Source organism: Calonectris borealis, chromosome 3 (assembly GCF_964195595.1).
Source record: "Calonectris borealis chromosome 3, bCalBor7.hap1.2, whole genome shotgun sequence".
Lineage (NCBI taxonomy): Eukaryota > Metazoa > Chordata > Aves > Procellariiformes > Procellariidae > Calonectris > Calonectris borealis.
Genome location: NC_134314.1, coordinates 83,771,519 through 83,789,554, shown reverse-complemented (window position 1 = coordinate 83,789,554; position 18,036 = coordinate 83,771,519). Strand labels below are relative to the sequence as shown.

General features: G+C 44.7%; 1 protein-coding gene across 1 annotated transcript; it reads right to left on the bottom strand.

Annotated features, from left to right (window-relative positions):
* Window positions 1-1,418: 1,418 nt before the first annotated feature.
* On the bottom strand, window positions 1,419-4,016 carry MAP10 (microtubule associated protein 10). The gene has a single exon (XM_075146450.1). It carries the CDS (start codon window positions 4,014-4,016, stop codon window positions 1,584-1,586), a length of 2,433 nt encoding a protein of 810 aa, XP_075002551.1. The 3' UTR covers window positions 1,419-1,583.
* Between the last annotated feature and the right edge of the window lie 14,020 nt (window positions 4,017-18,036).

Here is an 18,036-nt window from a genome sequence, read left to right as displayed (position 1 = left end):
GAAACAGAGGCACCCTCAGTGACATCTAAGAATTGCTCTGGCCCGAGATTCCTTTGATATATGGTAATTTCAGCTGCTTACCTTTAGATTAAAAATATTAGTAGTGGTGTTCTCAGAAGTCAACACCAGATACTTGAATAATCCTCACAGATGTTAGTACTCTAAATAGGAAAGATACTGTCATTCCTACAAAATAAACACATAGTAGGATGGAAATTAAAAAATCCCTGCAAGATGTTGAAGTGTAAACACAGGCTCTTGCAGTAAGTACATAGAGAACTACAGTGAGAAATGAAAAAGTTGGGGAAAGAAGTCAGACTGTAAATTATAAGGAAAAGGGGAGTTGGTAAGTCTGTCATTTAACCCTGAGGATAAATGTCCTAAACGATGATACTTAGAAATGTAAAGCTGGCAAAGAAGATAAAACTACTCAGAGTGGAAAGGGAGGACAAGAGAGACCTAAAAACTAAGGCAGGAATTTCGAGCTCTCTTCAGATTCAAGTCAAAGAACATCTCTGAAATTTCTAACAGGGATATGGACTCTCAAAAAACTCAGTAGTTAAACAAAAGACATTAAGTTCAGTGATCAAACTGGAAGTCATAAAAACCAAACCAGAAATCAAAAGCGAACATCAGACGGTAGTTCAACTGTCATAACAGAAAAGGGGACGTGGCAGGTAGTAGTTCAACCAACGGAACAGAAAAGGGGACGTGGCAAATTCTTCATTATCTCTAATCCTTAAATCATGATGTAATACGCTCATTTGTTCCGAGTTTCTGGACTGTGGGTGCTGACCCCCTGCTTTCCCTCATGTCAGAGAATGCAATCAGGGAGTTGCAAAGCGTTGAAAATTTACTGCAATCTTCCCTACCCTTTGCACACCCTTAGTCTTCAAGGTCAAGCAACTTCCATCAACCTCTCAAAGTTCTCCCAGATTATATAGATTTACTGTCACCAATAATTCTTAAACTATTTTATAATAAATTGTGAAAATCTGACTTAAATGAGAAACTTCAACGTAAGAAACTCTAAAAGGGCTCATCTAGTTCTCGTCACTGTATTTAGTGATAGAACAGTGAAACATCGCGATACAGATCAGCTGATAAAAGTCTGTGCTGTTACTGGCTGTGACTGTATGTTTTAAGTAACTATTTGTAATGAAACTGAAGCGTGGAACTATTTTCATGAGGGATGAAAGCTTAATGTTTAGTTAGGAACGTATTTTGTACTTGGCTGTTTCTGTGGTATGTTATTACTTCCACCCTTGACAAGTTTTGTGGGTACTGACTGCATTTGCTGCTTCCGTCTTCATTTCTGCTTTTGACGATAAGTTATGTTTCTTATGCTGTTTGGATTACTTTTGTATTAAGATACTGACAGTGAAGTCATGCTGTAAGTACCACTTAAGAGCCATTCGTTAGAGATGCAAATAGTTTATTTTTAAAACCTCATAAGTAAATTCACCAATGTATTAAATGTGCATGATAAAGTCTTAAATTATCTTCTATATATTGCAGCTAAATGTAACAGGTGTTATAAAGTTTAAATACCATATCTTAATCCAGACAGTGAAAACTTGTAACTACATTGTGTATCCCGGAAGTTTGTTTATTACAAGTTCACTGATGTCTTTGTATTGATTAGGAACACATAGTGTTCCCAGAAAATCATCCTCTTTGTCCGACATACCGTTTTCCAGGACACTAAGTTCAAGATCAGACATGTTAGATGGCAAGTAAGAGCTAACCTGAGTTACTGACTGGCTTTTTCCTGCAGAGGTCTGCCCCTTTCCTATATTCAGATCAGCATCAGAGCTAACTTGTTCGCTTCTCAGTGTAGACACTTGTTTAATATGCTGATCACCCCTGTTCTCTTCCTTACTGATCTGTTGGGCTTCCTGCTCTTCATCTAATAACCTTGCTCGAATGGAGGCATCATTAAGTGTATCAACAGATTCACCACTGGTTCTCTTGCTGGTTTTTAAGTCATGGTTTCTCTTCAAAGACTGGACTGGAGATGAAACTGAAGGAACTGGCAGAAGATCTGAAGTACTTTCAGCTCTTTGACTTGTCTTTGAAATTCTGGACCTGCTGGATTCCGGCTCTGTATCTGACCAACCTCGCTTTGGGCTTTCAAGCCACAGAGGTTCAGGACTGCTGTCAAGAGCTTCTGAGTCTCTGCCCGTACATTCAGCACTGGTGAAATCTTCTGAATAAACTGTGTTCTCAGGACTAGCAACAAAGTCATCTGAGTATATGAATTCAGAGTTGCTTTCAACACTCCTACTGGGGCTTGGTTTATGATCACTTACAACAGACGCATCATCATGCTCCGTGGTTTCACAGAGGATTAAGTGTATTGCTTCCTCATTACTTCCCTTTGCATTAGCATCTGATGGGAAAGCTGCTGGGAGTTGGGCTTTCGCATACGTTTCCTTGCAAGCAGGTTTTAATAGAGTTTCCTCCAGTAAGGGGGCTGTAGTTCCTTTGCATGGATGTTTCTTGCTTGCAATTTCATCATTCTTCAATAGACTTGCTATAGCCTGTTTCTGCAGGTCAGGGGACACATCTCCTGTCATGGAAATGTATTCTGTGAGAGCACTGTTTTGTAATGAAGTCTCAACAGTTTTATCAAACTGATTATTCTGCTTTGAACTGTCTCCCTTGCTACAATGCCTGTAGGAAACCACATCCTGTTCTCCAGCATTTCTGAGCAGCTTTCTTTTGGATAAATGGCTTCTGTCCTTCAGCATCTCCATTTGCTTTTTTCTGTACTGCTCTCTCCTTTCATGAATTATCAGCTTATCAGGATTGGTCTGCTGCAGCCGTAGCCTCAGTGTATTTGTCAGCCCGTACAACAGTTTCCTTCTAGGACGTCTGTTTTCCTTAGTTTTGCAATTCCTTTCAGAGCTTGTCTCTCCCTGGGATACAGCTTTCTTAGGTCCTCTCCCAGCCCGAGAAGATCCTGGTGAGGTGGCCTCTTGCCAGCCTTTCTTGAATCGAGGGCTGGCAGCTCCACTGCTCCCACCTGGCCTCACAGGTGCCTCTGCAGGCTTGAGGGGAGAGGAGCGGCTGGGGCTGGGGGGCCGTGAGGCCATGCCACCACCCCCTGGGGCCTTGCAGAGCCAGGACGGATGGGGGTGGACAGCAGCAGATGTAGCACTGCTGGTGAGCACCGACAGCTCTGCCAGCAAGGCACTGAGCAGCGGCAGCTGCCCCAGGGTGTTGTGGAGCTGTTGAGGGCTGGTGGGGTGCAGCAATGAGGGCCCAGCACTGGGCCGTGGGAGGCTGTGGATCTTGTCTTGCTCCTGGGGTCTCCACGCCTCGACATGCTCCCATTTCCCCGTGGCTGCTGCTGCTGGCAGCAGATGAGGCTCAGCAGGCTTGCGGCTGTAATAGAGCACGGGAGGGCAAAAGATGTTGCCCTCCAGCTCCTCACCCTCCTCCTCCTCCTCCTCCTCGCCCCACGGCTCAGGGGAGGTGGCAGGCGGTGTGGCAGCGCCGGGGCTGGCGGGGCTCGGCGGGGGCGGTTCCCCAGCGGCCTCCAGGCTGGTGAGGCGGTAGCCCAGGAACAGATCCCCGACGGGGCGGCCCGCGGAGTCCCGCAGCAGGAAGCAGCCGCGGCGGCCGCAGGAGGCAGGCGCCCCGGGCCGCTGCAGCAGCTCGGCGGCGGCGGGGACCAGGGAGACGTAGCAGCTACCGAGGAGGCGGGGCGGCCCCGGGGCGAGCCCGGCGGGCAGCGCCAGGAGCAGGGCGCGGAGCGGCCGGCGGCGGAGCGCGGCGCAGAGCGAGCCCCGGCGCCAGCGGAAGAGGCAGCGCTTGCCGCGGCCGAAGGGGAAGGCCCGCCCCGGCTGCAGGGGCGGCGCGGCGGCGGCGGAGCGCAGCAGGAGGGTGGGGAAGTCCAGGAGGCGCAGCGCCACGGCCGGGCGCAGCGCGGGGCCCGGCGCCGCCACCCGCACCGCCTCCACCAGCAGCTCCAGGGCGAACAGCCCCTCCGCGCCCCCCGCCGCCGCCATGGCGGCCCCCAGGTCTCGCGAGACGGGTGTGTGTGTGAGGGGTGTTCGGTGAGGCCGCCGGCTCTCTCGCGAGAGGAGCGCCGCGGGGCGGGCGTTCAGCCTCCCCAGGGAGGCGTGCTCCCCACCACCGTGGCCTCCAGCAACGCGCCTTTGCAAAGCACGCTGGGAGTTGTAGTCCCTGCCGGGTGGGCGTTGGCGTCCCGGGACAGGCACGGGAACCACTACCCGCCACCCCCTGCAGCGCAGGGGTAGCACGGGCCCAGGGACTCTGAGGGGCTACTCAGCCCCTGATCCCACGGGTGGGGAGATGAGCAGTGCCCCGTGGCCTCCTGTGTGCCCCCAGCGGGGGGGCTCGCGGCAGCCATGTTGCGGCCTCCCCCGGCCGGAGGCTGCGGTGGGCGCAGCCGGTGGAAGCCAGGTGCTCCCTGGTGTCAGCTCGCAAGCGCCCTGTGTAGCGTGGCGGCTGCTGTCGTGCCCCTGCCCTCAGCTCTGAAGGCAGTGGCCGAGGCCCTCGTCGTGTTTTCCCCACTGTGGATAGCCACAGGAGGAGGGGTGGCATGGCACGCTCTGCTCCATCAGTCAGCAGGAGATGGGGTGGAGGCAGGGAGGGAAGTTAAACTGTTTTCTGCTTCTTTGTGGCCTCTTCCCACCCCAAGGGAAACATTGAGGTCTGAGCCAAGGGCTGTGTGCTGAAGAGTCTCTCCAGAGTTGAGGGCCTGTACATATCTGAGGTTTTAAAAACTGTGGTTCTACATTAATCAGGTTTTTCTAATCAGCTGTAAATGTCATCTCTTCATATTTGATGTCTCCATCTCTGTCATGCCTGAGTGCCTTGGACACACATTGATAAATTACCATTTTCTCTCCTGTCTGCATGTAAACTGTGAGTTGCGGTGGACACCCTTGTGGAGAATTTCACTCCTCGCCTCCTGCCTGCCGAAGAGAGTGCCCTTCCCTCTCTGACCACCCTTTCCTTACACCAGAGTCTCCTTGCCACAGGCACAGCAAATACTTGCCGAGCTGGGAAGAAAATTGTTTTGTTCAATTACTGAATTGACTCTGATACAATGTGTCTTAAACTGATGGTGTTTGGTTAAAGCTACAGTACATTGTCACTATTTACCACCAGGGAATTAACTGAAAGAAAGGCCAATCCCCTCTCTGTTCTTTTTATTCCTTCCTTTTCCCCCCTTTCCTTCCTCTGCCAAATCACAATCACTTTTTAGAAAAGCAGAAACCAGCGGGAAATGGTTAAAGAATCCAACCCTTCACTGTTGGTCAGGTCCCTTGATCATTATTATTGAAAGGACACCTTTCATTAGCTATTATGTCTGAGAAGAGAGTTAAGGAGTTTGACCTCTGAATTGTGACCAGGGCTTAAGAAGTAAGTTCTTCTCAGTTCCTTCATTGTTTCTGTTCTAAGCACATGAGTCTAAGAGCTACAAGTCCTCTGCTGTCAAGGCTGCTAGTGTTCGGGTGTTGCCATTGTACTGGCATTGTGGCAGATGAAACAAATGGACAGTCCATTTTGGTGCCACATTCATCTCTGCCATCAGTCATCTGCTTTCCTTGTGTTTCCTTTTCCTCTAGCCTGTTCCCATCCCAGGAGGGCCCGACAGTTTAGTTGTCATTCTCCGTAAAGGAAGAATGACAAAAGACCCCCTGATACACTGAAAGTGACAGACGTATTTAACAGTGGTCAAATAGTCGCTCTCGAAGTCCCCTGGGAAGACAATGGATAGGCATTTTGCCCATTTTACAGGTGGGCATACTGTGACTATGACGTTTAGTTCAAGATTTCTAACCTCTTAATTTTGAAACTTCCAACCTGCGTAGGCAAGAGACACATCTTTGTGTGTGGTAACTGCGACTGAAGTTAGGGGGTAAATTATGGAGTAACCAAACCCTTGTTTTAAGATGCTGAGCCTCTGCATTCCCAACAGTTTCATGTGAAACTGAAATTTTCAGTTTTGTGTCCCTGAAAATCAGCCCTATTCCTGTATTTCATTCTGCATAGACAATATAAATAAAAATTACTGAATGCTTGTGAAAACTATAGATGTTAATAAGCTGTGTAAGATCAGTCAGCAAGTTAGTGACAAAACAATTATTTAAATAGAAAGGGGTATTGATTTTCAAGTTTGTTCTTGTTGGTGTGTTTTATTAAGTCAGTCCTCTGGTCACAAGAGCCTATTTTTCTTCAAAATAAACAGAAAACAACATTTTGTTTTTGAGTTGAAAGTTAGAAAAAAAGACCTTTTTCCTTCCAATAGTCCTAGTTTCTACTAACCACCATTTTAAGGAGACTTGTGATAACACTTCTTTGAACAGCATGTCACAAAAAAGTGGTTTAGCAAATAGGCACGCCTCACACAGGAAGGGTTATGGAGCCAAGTTTCATTACCTGCTACTGCCCCAAAGACAGCAGGTACATATTGGGATCTACATTAGTTACATTCAGTAATCTTTTTAAAATAGCTCTGGTTCTCTCAGTGCAATCTCTTCAGTCCCCCTTTCTTAGAATTAAACTTCAATTCTTGTGTTTTTTTCTAAAAGACTGGAAGACTGAGGAATTTTGCTGATTCAGTGAAGTCTTTCACTGACCTTATTTGTATGTTTGAAGTACTAACATTTCATCTCAAAAAATTCCAATCCAGACAATTGGTGTCATTAGCAGCAACTCAGCAACTTCGGTTCAAATCTATCTTTTGAAGGCTCTGAAATGCCTTCTTTTGCCCTTAATTTCTGTAAAATTTCAGATTTATTGATCTCTCTGCACTAAGAGAGCTCTCTATACAGTTGTATACCTGTTTATGGATGGAGAAGTACGACTATTAAAAAAGATATTGAGAAAACATGGATTTTGCTAGATCTACAATTAAATCTACTTATTCTGGTGTCATTCTAAAGATTGCATTTTTACAGATAAAATGCTGGAGTAAAGAGCCATTGTTCATCTGCATATAAAATTCCTTTTCTCTGTGCAGAATCTGCAGGGCGATGCTTGGAATTTGTGCAAATATTTAGCCTGGTGGTACTGTGATTCAGAAGGGGGTCAGACAGTCTGCTGGAATATTCAGCTGCAACATAATAGCAGTTCTTAAAATACTCCAGCTTAAAATGGCACCCAGAGAAGACTTATTTAGTCTTTTCTCAGTTGTCTGTTGAGTCAGCCACTTGCAAAAGGGCAATAAACGGGAAGAAATTCAGGAGTAGGGATGGCAGCCTTCGATAACTCTCTCAATTTTCATGAGCTCTCCAGTTCAGAAAAAATGAAAAATTATAAAACACATGAGCAAAGCATTTGAGGTTTTTGCAATATATTTAGGTTTCTCTCCTGAAGAACCTGGAAAGGGTTTAGGAAAGGAATAAAGTCAAATGAGAATGTTAAATCTCTTCAGAAATTACTGTTTGCATATTTTTATGTATTTTGTGCAGAGTTTTGCAGGGAGCTTTGCTGTTTCCTGTGTCCGTATTCTACTTCATGATCCTTAATTTCGTGCTGACCCAGACCTAATGTTGTATGGAGCAGCCTAGGAACAGTTGCAATGGTATTATTGGCACAGGCATTTTGATATCCATCAAAATGAAGGATACTGTGATTTCTCCCTACTTCTCAGGGTGTACCCTCCTGTCCACGAAGTGCCCCGTCAGTTGGGTGGTCAGAATAGCTGGTACAGAAGCTATTCAGACACACAGCTCCAAAATACCTCCTTTGCATTGCTACCCTAAAGATGCTTGTTAACTCCTCTTACTTCAGTGTGATAGCTCTCACATTTATTTTCGTTCTCTTCTATCCTTAGCAGACTTTGGGAGTGTTAAAATAAACATTATTTGCCTAGTCGTGTGGCCCTTCTCCATTTGGCAAACACCAGTCTGTTTACTGTCCTTTTAATGGTTTCATTGCTGTCCTTAGTATTTTATTTTCTCAGAGTGGTGAGAGTTAAGGCTTATGGCAGAGTTACTTCTGCAAAGTCAGCAGGGGTGGCACACAGGATCGTTTTCTCATTACCTCTGGGGGAGGGGAAATGGTTGGCCTTTAAGATATGTGTGAATCCATGGCTTTCACAGCCAGCTTGGAAATACAACCCATGCCAGCTTGCCTTCTGATTCCAAATTTCTTCAAGGATTAATGGGACTGCGGCAAAACACAGCTTCTCCTTCTGTACTGAGCGGTCCTCATCATCTTTCTTGGATCTGGGGAGACTCAGTCCAAGCAGACACTTAAAAGAAACGTGGGAAAACCTGGCAAATACTTGAGAGAGAATGACACTGTGAGAGCCAACAGGAGACAGGATGTCACAAATACAGGAGCTTAGACAACTATATTGAACGTGACAATGAGACATATCCATAAGGGTCACATCTGAGGTGATTTCCTCTATTTAAAAAAAGTTCTTATTAAAGCCAATAGACATTTTTGCTTAAATCAAAACAATAGTGAAGGGTCAACCTCAGGATTCAGCCCATTGAATATTCTTTGCATAATGTCCAGCAACATGCAAAGCCAATTTCCTTAAATAACTGGGTGTCATTAGCACATGGAGGCTTTACCATCAGTCTTTCCTTTTATTTGATATGAACCATCATGAACTCATCTGGTATTAATGGAAACCCCCTGGGTTCGCATGCTGTCATTTAGCATTAATTAATATATCATTGTTTAAATTGTGTTACTCCCCATCCAATAGCTGGGAAGCTCTCAGAAAGTTCTCAAAGGGATCGGTTTATTTTCTTTGGCTTCATGGTTGCAGCCCATACTTGTCATGCACATATGTACTGAATGACGAAAGGATTCCAGGTGCTTAGCCATCCAAAGAGCACAGCTTAATCACACAGCAGCGCAGTTGTGTGCGTATGTTTGAGAAGCGGAGAAAATCTGTACCAAAAGTTTTCTTCAAGGGGTGTGGGTCCTTACAATTCCTGTTGTAACTGTAGAGCAAGATAGGTCCTCACCCTTCTCAGGGTTTAGCATTCTCTCTGTAGGCAGTGATTTTTCAGACTCACCACCTCCTAGAAAGCTACGTTTACAGAATTCCTCTAGCTCAAGCTGGGAACCATTGGGGGCAAATTGCAGTTCAAATATCTGACAGAGCTTCTGACAGCAAAAGCTCTTGTGAGCCTCGGGATGGTTCTTAAAGTCAATTCAATAGTTAGATGAGATTTCATTAAAATAAAAAATTGGAGATGTCTGCAAATATTTGAGTAGGAAACAGTTAGTATTGTGTGCATTGTACCATCACACTGATGACACGCATTGTTTAATCTGTCATAATTACCATTGTAAAGTATGTTTTTTCAGAGGTTTACAGTACAGCTGCCTTGTTCACTGCACATTTTCAACCTCTAAGCTGTTTCTCTTTTTCCCTTTAAAAACAAATTAAAATCAATTTGACTGCTTTGAGAGGTCTGCTTTAGAGAGAGCAAACCAAAAAGAGCCAGGGATGTTGTTATGCAGAGCTGCAGAGCTGGACCAGATCCTTCTCTCTGGTTGTGCATGAGGCTGAGTGATAGTCAAGTGCCTGTGCCTGGTAGGAAGGGAGTAAAAATATTCCATCCCACTTAGTAAACAGGAGGTATGAAGCTACTTGTGGACATCACAAAAGGAGAACCTGTATTTCTCATGTCCCTTATTGTTTTCCAAGGAGACATGGTGGTGATCCCATAGTTCAGTTAAGGTGGACTGTGAGAGAAGTGGCTCTCTAATGAATGTTTGTCCCTGGCTTGCCTGGCAGTGGGATTTCCACTCTAAAGATGAGATCCTTTTCTTGGCTAATAGCTTTGTTCCAGGGATCTCAACAATGTACTTCCTGCGCGCTTCATCCCTTCAAGCTTCTGTCCTTACTCTTACTCTGCCAGGTGGCAAGTATGGAGTACTTCACACTGATGTCCTGCTAATGTCCATAACTTGCTGATTCTTACTTACCATGGTGGTGGTTGTGATGTGAAACTTAAATGTATGGACAGGGCATAATCATGGCTTGTTACGTTGCTTTATTGATGAGAAGGAAAGAATAAGGTGTGTTTTAGGATGATAAAAGTGGGAATCTGGAGGTCTAGCTTCAACTCTCTCTTTTGCCATAGGTTTCCTTGGGAAGATCTAATTTTTCTGTGCCTGAGTTCCTCTCATAAGACATGACCAGTGTTTCATAGAGATGCTGAGTGGATAAGTACCCCCTGGAAAGGAACAAATCTCTGGGATGCACAGAGCTCATAGCATCCCTGCCAGCCCTGCAGGCCCCTGCCCTGGGGAGTGATGGCAAGTGGCTATCATGGGGATTGTTTTGCTTGCCCCTGAAATGCAGTACCACAGCTCGGTGGTGAGGCCACTGGCCCTTCACAAGCAGTGAAGAGTGGCTGGAAGTGAGCAATTCCTTATTGCAAGACCTGACCAACTCCTTCCCGCGTTTCAGGAGTGGGCACTGCAGCACAAGGGGAGACGCTCTGAGAGGCTGGTGCATCTGCGTAGCTCTCCGTGTTGCCATGCAGCGCTCTTAGGCGCTGAAAATGTGGCAGCCTGCCTGAGCTAATTATCTCCGCAGCTCTTGAGAGGGCTAGTCCAGGCACGGCACTGTGCTGACACAGCTGTCCTGCTGCCGGTTCCTCGGCTGGCCCCGTCAGGGGGATCCCAGGGCTGCGCTCCATTGCAGAGAGTAGCTATGCCTGTAGGAACTTTTCACAGGTAGTCGCAATGCTGGAAAAGTATTTAATTCATTGCTATGCAAATAGCCCTGTGGCCTACAGCTAGGGAGGAAAATAAGCTTGTTTCTCTTGTGCTACACCGTGTAGTCTGCGTGGGCAGAAAGACAGAGTGCTGTCTGTTGTAAGCCCCTGACACAAGGTCAGACAAGATCTGTGCCAGTGCAGAGGCCTGGCTGGCCAAACTCCCCCCTCGTCTAACTCCACTGACCTTCTCTGAGCTAATTCAGGGATGTCTTTGGCCCGGTAAGTTCAGCTAAAGCAGCTGTGGTTGCCCTACACAAAGTTTCCTGGATTTGCTGGTATATATTTTAAGCTTATTGCTATTTCAGTGCAGTTTCATGCATTTCCTATTTGAACAATTCCTGTCAGAAGCATGTATTGTTTGGGAAGACGTGGCATTAATTACTGTGTGAATTATTTGTTGTGTGGGTACCGTGGAAGAAATAGATGGGAACTATTCCAAATGGTCTTTAATGAGTTCAGTCATCCAAGATCCTGATTTCCATCTCATAAATAATAAACTGTCCTCAATATGCTAATTCAAATTTGCCTTTAAATTGCTTATTTTAATTTTGCAGAGGAAATAATCAAGAAGAAAAAGTTCTGAAAAATGCAAGCCTGCCCTGTTTTTGTGGCAGGGCACTCAGAGGTTGCAGTGTCTCATCCTCTACTCCATGTTAAGTCCTGAGAGTGAGCATGTGAATAGGCTGGTAATGGTTTCATGGTGTGAAGAGTGAAATTTGAAACGTAATGAATGAAAATATATATGAAATCTTTGCTCCGTAAGGGAAGGGTCCTTAATATAACCTTACGCAGTGAGCTCTTTGCCATCTCCTTTTGATGGGATCTCCAGTCTCAATTTCCTCTGCTGATCATTTGCTGTTCGGGCCAATGGAGGCCAGAAGTGCTGCTCTGACAATAGACCTAGCCTCTGGCAAGGTAATAGTGTGTGCTCAGCAGTGACCCATCTGCTTCATCAAATGCAACATCAACAGTCTTTTAGACAAGTTTCATCTAGTCTTGCAGTAGCGGGTGATGATTTTTCAAAAAGCCTTCTCATATTTGCGGACACTTGTACGAGGCATGAATGTACTGGTAACTGGACTAATGATTTACCACTCTGCTAACTATAAATAGAAATATTTCTGCTCCAGGCAGGCAAATCATTACACTCAGAGAGTTTGGTACCGGTATAACAGTTAGCCATGAGATTATTCTGTTCTGAAAACATCCTTTTCATTCTTCCCCCCGCCCCCCCCAGCATTTTATCTTCAGTAAACACATATCATGATTTTACATGAACCTGTGGTCTCTGGGCTGTCTGTAAGTCCAGACTAAACAATAGCACATAGCATAGCAAAAATACTGCAAGAAAAGTAAAAGAAGTGTATTTTGGATGTGTATTAGCTGGTCACACATCATTCAGATTTGTTAAGGTTCGATACCGGATAAATAGACAGGAGTAGAAGGTTTGGATGGTCCTGCAGGCACATCTTACTGGAAACACAGTTGCAGAAATTTCATTTCAAGAGACAAACCAGTGAAAAAACCCAAACAGGTTATTCTATTTCCTGCCCTGGAAGGAATGGCAGCTTTTTGACATTAATATCCTCAGTCAGGCATTGCAAATATTAGTTCTCAGTTCCTTCAAGGGATAAAAAGAGATAAAAATAGAAGCCACTCTGAAACCTCCCAGAGGCTGACAAATGCATTCATTCATTTCTTTATAATGACATCTTTCATGAAGGCCTTAACACTGGAAATTCTCAGAGGAGGATTCTTTCCCCCCAATACTTTCTCACTTCTGTTGAAAGCTATCTGTATCATTGCGAGCAGGCAGGGGGTAAAATACTTTCTGAAAACTCAGCTGTGCTTTTGTACGCTGATCTTAAACAGGAAAAGGCTCGTTCTCCTGAATGCACGAGAATGTGGTGCTGCGACCTGGAATGGCATGGGAGTATCTGGCTGTGATGGGACAGCCCACGTGAGAGGGGACAGCTGCGTGCAGTTCTCAGGCAGGGGTGAGCAAAGTGCAACCCCTGCACCTCAAATCTGTGTGTGAGAAACACATGCTGTACAAAACAGATGTCAAATTTGCAGCAGCTTTCATTTCACTCTCTACTCCTCTCATTCGTATGTCTTCCCAGTTTGTTCATCTCTATTCTAAGGCCTGCATTCATCCTGCTTAGCGGAGGCAACCTAGTCACATTTGCCCTCTGCTGCAGGGAGGGAGAGAGGCTCTTCCAGAGCTATCAGATCTTCAGATTAACTGCCTCCATCTCTGAGGAGCCTCTTTTTGTCTGTTGATTGTACAGGAGCCAAGGCTTGTTTAGCTGGCTTGGTTAAATGTCTACAATTGAGTGGGGTGATCTTGATCTCTACACTTCAATCTTTGGTAAGGTGGGCAGGCAAACAGAGCAGTCAGTCGCTTTATTTTTCTTACACTAATTTTAAGAGTCTTTTTCACAACCAGAGTTTAAAGCAAAGCCCGGCACATTGCTTACATCGACACTGGGAGTTAAAGCTGGAGTCTGAAATGGTATCATTATTGCAGGTGGAACTCGTCTGACCAAATGCAGACTGAACACAGAGATGAACCCCGAAAGACTCTCTTTTACTCCTCACACTATAAATGAACCTAGAGCCAATAGCTCAGGGGTAGTCATGTACATCTAGGGATATGTAGTTAAATTGCATCCACAATGCCTGCAGAGCTCCCTCCATGGCAGTCATTCCAAAGCAAGGGATCAGCCACACAGGTGAACTAAAGATATAGGACTGAAGGGCACCACCTGAGTCATCGAGTCAGTGCCTCTCAAACTGCAGAAAGGCATGCTGCAGATGCGCAGTCTTGTGCAGTATAGCGCTTCTCACCCTGGGATGCTGTACATTTCCAGGCTTCTCATAACAGACTCCAAGTCTGTGCTGGAAGACCAAATGCTGCAACGATTGTGCCACAGGAGGAGAACAGGAGAGATCAAGGGCATTTCTAAGTCCTCCTGGCTAGCAGGAGATTTGCTAGGGTGACATTTGCAGACGCTTCCGGACTATGCACTATGCTGCAGAGGAAGACAAACAAAACACAGCAGTCTCTGATGAGCTAATCTGGAAGAGGATTGCTTCCCTGTTCCAAATCTGGTGATTAGCTCAACCCTGATCATGTGAACAAGCACAGACAGCTGATGGATGCTGATACCTCGAGGAGCACCAATGAACCTTGCGTCGCTCAGTGACCATATTTACACCCTTAACTGACCCAACATGAAGTAAAATACTTTATCTTAAATCCCTGTTAGGGGCTCAGGAAAAAGTATATTGTTCAAGAAAAATGTCAGCCCTGGGAGTATAACCTTAATTATTAAACTACACTGGTCTAATTTTACTCCTATAATTTCCCATGTACACAACAAAAAGATCTCCAGTGGGGGGGTTATTTTTTTCTTTTATAAACAAAGGCTTTGCTTTGTAATGTACTGCTGTTTGGCACAGTCTCTGGTGGTATAAAAGGCAGATCTTTAAACAATGTGCTATGATCTTATCTGATCTGCAACCTGGAGGATATATCATCAATATAATTTGTGGCAGGATATTTGCATAGATGTGGTGAAGTTGGAAACTCCTCTGAAATCACACAGGCAAAAAGGAGACAGTATTAGCGTAAATAAGTGAGGCTATCAGCTTAACAGCTCCATGAATACGTGTTCTTTCTAGAATAGGAAATCACAGTTTGCAGGTACTTAAAGCCAGCTAAGAGAAAACAGCTGATCGTGATTTTCTGCCACTAACTTATTGGATCACACAGGGAACCCGTACAGGCAGAGAGTTTCACCTGTGGTTTGTAACTCCATCGCTGGTATCCAAAGGCTGTTCTTGGCCCCAGAGAAAGGTGGGCTGAAGGGCTTGGCCCCAGAGAAGGGGGGCTGCCATTCTGAAGTCATTAGTAGGTGAGAGGTGGCATTCTGCAAACGACCACTGCCATCAGGAACAAAATTAATTGGTTCCTCTGCTGGTATTCTTGAAAGGAGCTACTAAATGAATGGACATTGCCAGCGCTGTTCAGGAGGCCAAGCTAAATTATCATAATAGACCCTTCTGGCCAAAAAAATCTATGCGTCACTGAAAGGTACTCCCTTTGCGTCAGGGTCAAGATATATATTAGTATAATTTAGGGAGCAAGTGCAGCTCATGGTGTCAGTGAGTGTACTCATACTGTGGAAAAAAAATGTACTTTAGCTTCTACAGCAGCAATTCTGGCCATTTTCACATATTCTGCACTTGCTTGAAGAAAATAAACTGTGCTGTACTGTACATAATAAAGGGCTCCTCTTGAACAGTACTCAGTTGTAACCTAGCAAGAATACTAGGGAACCTGGAAATATCAACTTTGCCTAGACACCCAAAACCTTTCTTTTATATTGTGCCAGTGGTTGCATCAGGGAGCCCTGACGCCATACCGGGATGTGTGAAGGCTAAAGATAATGTAATGATCCAGATCTGGAATTGAAGCTTCCCCAATGGGAGTAGTGTTGGTGTTGGTTATGCTCCATGTCTAGCTGCTTTTTAAGTTGCAAAAGATTTCCATTTCTAGTATAACACCCTGTAAAAAAAGAGCATGCACTGACTTCTCTTGTTAAAATTCCTTTCAGGTTTTAATTTTTTTTTTCCCTTTATTAGTTAGGAATGGTAGAGGTTGGTGGAGCTTTGTGAAGGACCTTTTCAGCAAGGGTGAAACATATTAATCATGCTGCAAATCCTGCCTGCTGGCTGATGGGGTGCCTCTCTCTGCTGGTGTACAGGCCTCTCAGAGCCCTGGGCGAGCTGTATGCACACGTGGGCACCTGATGTATGGATTATCTTGCAGGGATGGAGAACAGCTGAGAGATGAAAGACTGAAAAGCAACAAAGTTCTGCCAGATGCAAAAAGTAAATGAGGAGAAGGAAACCCAAAACTATTCATTTTCACTGTCGCTTTCTTTGTTACTTCTTTGGACAAGTGTAATATCCAAGTAAACCACATTGTCCTTTTTTCTTGTCCTTGACTGCATTTGTATCTTTGCATTTATCGTTAGGTTTTGTCATGCTATCAGCTTCCAACAGTGGTACACCAAATCAGATATTTCTGCTCAAAGCTGTAAGTCTCCAAGTAGGACAAGTGAGTTTGGTTTCTTCCCTAAAAGTTCAAAATGTCCTTGCTTGCTCCTAGGGTCCTCCACGGGCTGCTATTCTGGTTAAATTCAAGAGCTTGGTTCCGGAGTCTTTGCTCCATGAGGGAGATCAGGCTTCTTCCTTTGAGAGCTTGCTCCTGACCTGAATGACAAAGAAACTGAAACAAGGGCAGGGTGAGGCTGGGGAAGGTTTGCTCACTGATGTAGCTCATTAGAGGACTTCACTGCCTTGCTACTAAGCCTTTTGGTTCTGCCAAGTTTCTTGATGAGAGCTGCAGGAGTAACAATAGAAAACTAGGTCAGGAGTAGATCTTACAAATCTACTCAAAGGGCCAAGAGCACAGTTTGTGTAGAAGAAGAAGAAAAGAGAGAAAGGAAAAAAAGAAATAGGAAGATTTTAGGGTGAAGAGAAGGAGAGGAAAGCCGGAAGTTTAGGTGGGACTTCTTGGGTGAACCATGATGTGTAATTATACACCTGATTACAGATTGCGTTCTGATAGTGTCTGAAAAATTCTTCAGTTTCTTCAGCAGGGCTTTCATTAGCACTTCTGAATTTCTTATTCTGCAGTTGCTGTTAGCAGTAAGGCCAGCCTGCCTGCCTGCCGGGATTTTGACTATACCCTGGGTGAGCAATGTGCTGGCCTGCTGTATACGTATTTCAAGTGTGTAGCTGCACCCCTACTGAGACCCAGGGAAAAGCAACAGCAGAGAAACAAGAGCTTTTGCAGGATGGACGGTTTCCTTTGAAATGTGGTAGGCATGTGATTTCTTTAAAGGGAAGAAAATCAATAGAAGGATTTTTTTAGGTTGGAAAAAACACCATCCCCAGTGTTGTCTTTGGGAGTGAACTTCCAAAACACATCTCGGTTTGGGCAATACACACTGCTTATCCAGCACGCACACAGCATACACCTCGACTTTTTATTCAGCTGAACTTTTTGCCACGCTGGCGAAATTTCTTACAAATAGCTGGTGTCATGAGTTTTTTCTATTTAGGCCTAAAACCCTAGGAGGTTTCTGTAACACGCAGTTTAACCCCTGACACACTGAACTGTAATCTGATTTTAAGCGAAATCTGACTGTGGCTCTTCCAGCACATCCATAATTCCAGCTAGCTTCCAGCAAATATTGTATACATCTACATTATATATGTATTTCTTCTGCTTTGTATTAGAATCCTTGTTGGCTGTTAGGGTTTTTGCCGTTCATTTCTTTTTGAGTGCTTTTAACTTGTTTTTCACTTTTGTTTTCCTAGTAGTCAGAACACAAGTTTAAAAAAGCATGTTAAAGTGATACACTGTTTCAGCTGAATGCGCATTCACTAAGAGAAAGTGGGACTGAGAGAGGAACAGGATTTATTCTTACCAGTGCCATCCTTTCATGAGGAAATTTTCCCTTAAAAATGATTTTGCGTTTGGGACAGCTTCCCGTGGATCGGGCACTTTCTGCATTTGATGGTACAAGCCAGCACATTTCCCCACCCTCAGTCAAACTGGGTGCAGATCTGCCTGCTGGTTTTCCCCTATCAATAATTAATACATCAGTTGATAGGCAATGAACATTTTGAAAAGGCCATTTAAACAAAACAGAACAATGTCTTCCTTGCATCTATCAATGAGAGACTTTTTCATCTCTCTTCTGCAAATTCTGTCATTTTCCTTCTGAAAGTTGGAAACCTTTGCCAAGAAAACATGAACAGAAGATTCTTCATTATCATCATAACACAGAGTTTGGAAGGAATGCTGTCAACTTAAACAACTACATTTCTGCCTGAAATGTTTTACCTCCTAGTGTTACAAGTTCAGCATGAAACTTACTGAGAGTTTAGGGAGATACATTTCTCCTTGTTTTTTACTTTTACTTCCTCCATCTGACAGTGTTTTTCTCACTACCTAGCCTCAAGGTTTCCCTACAGCCCATCACTGAGCTCCCTGTCCTGGTACAATGAGGGCACAAGCCAGTTTTAAACATACAGGTGCAGAACTCAATACGTGTGCAGGAGTCACAGGTGTACAGCAGTAAAGCTGTTTTGAAATTAGGGTTGGGTTTTTGTTTTGGTTTTTAGTTTATCTGAAAATCTTGGTAGTTACTCTTTAGACAACCCTATATTTATCTGGAAAATAGGTCTGATGTGGACAGGGGTTGTTCTCACC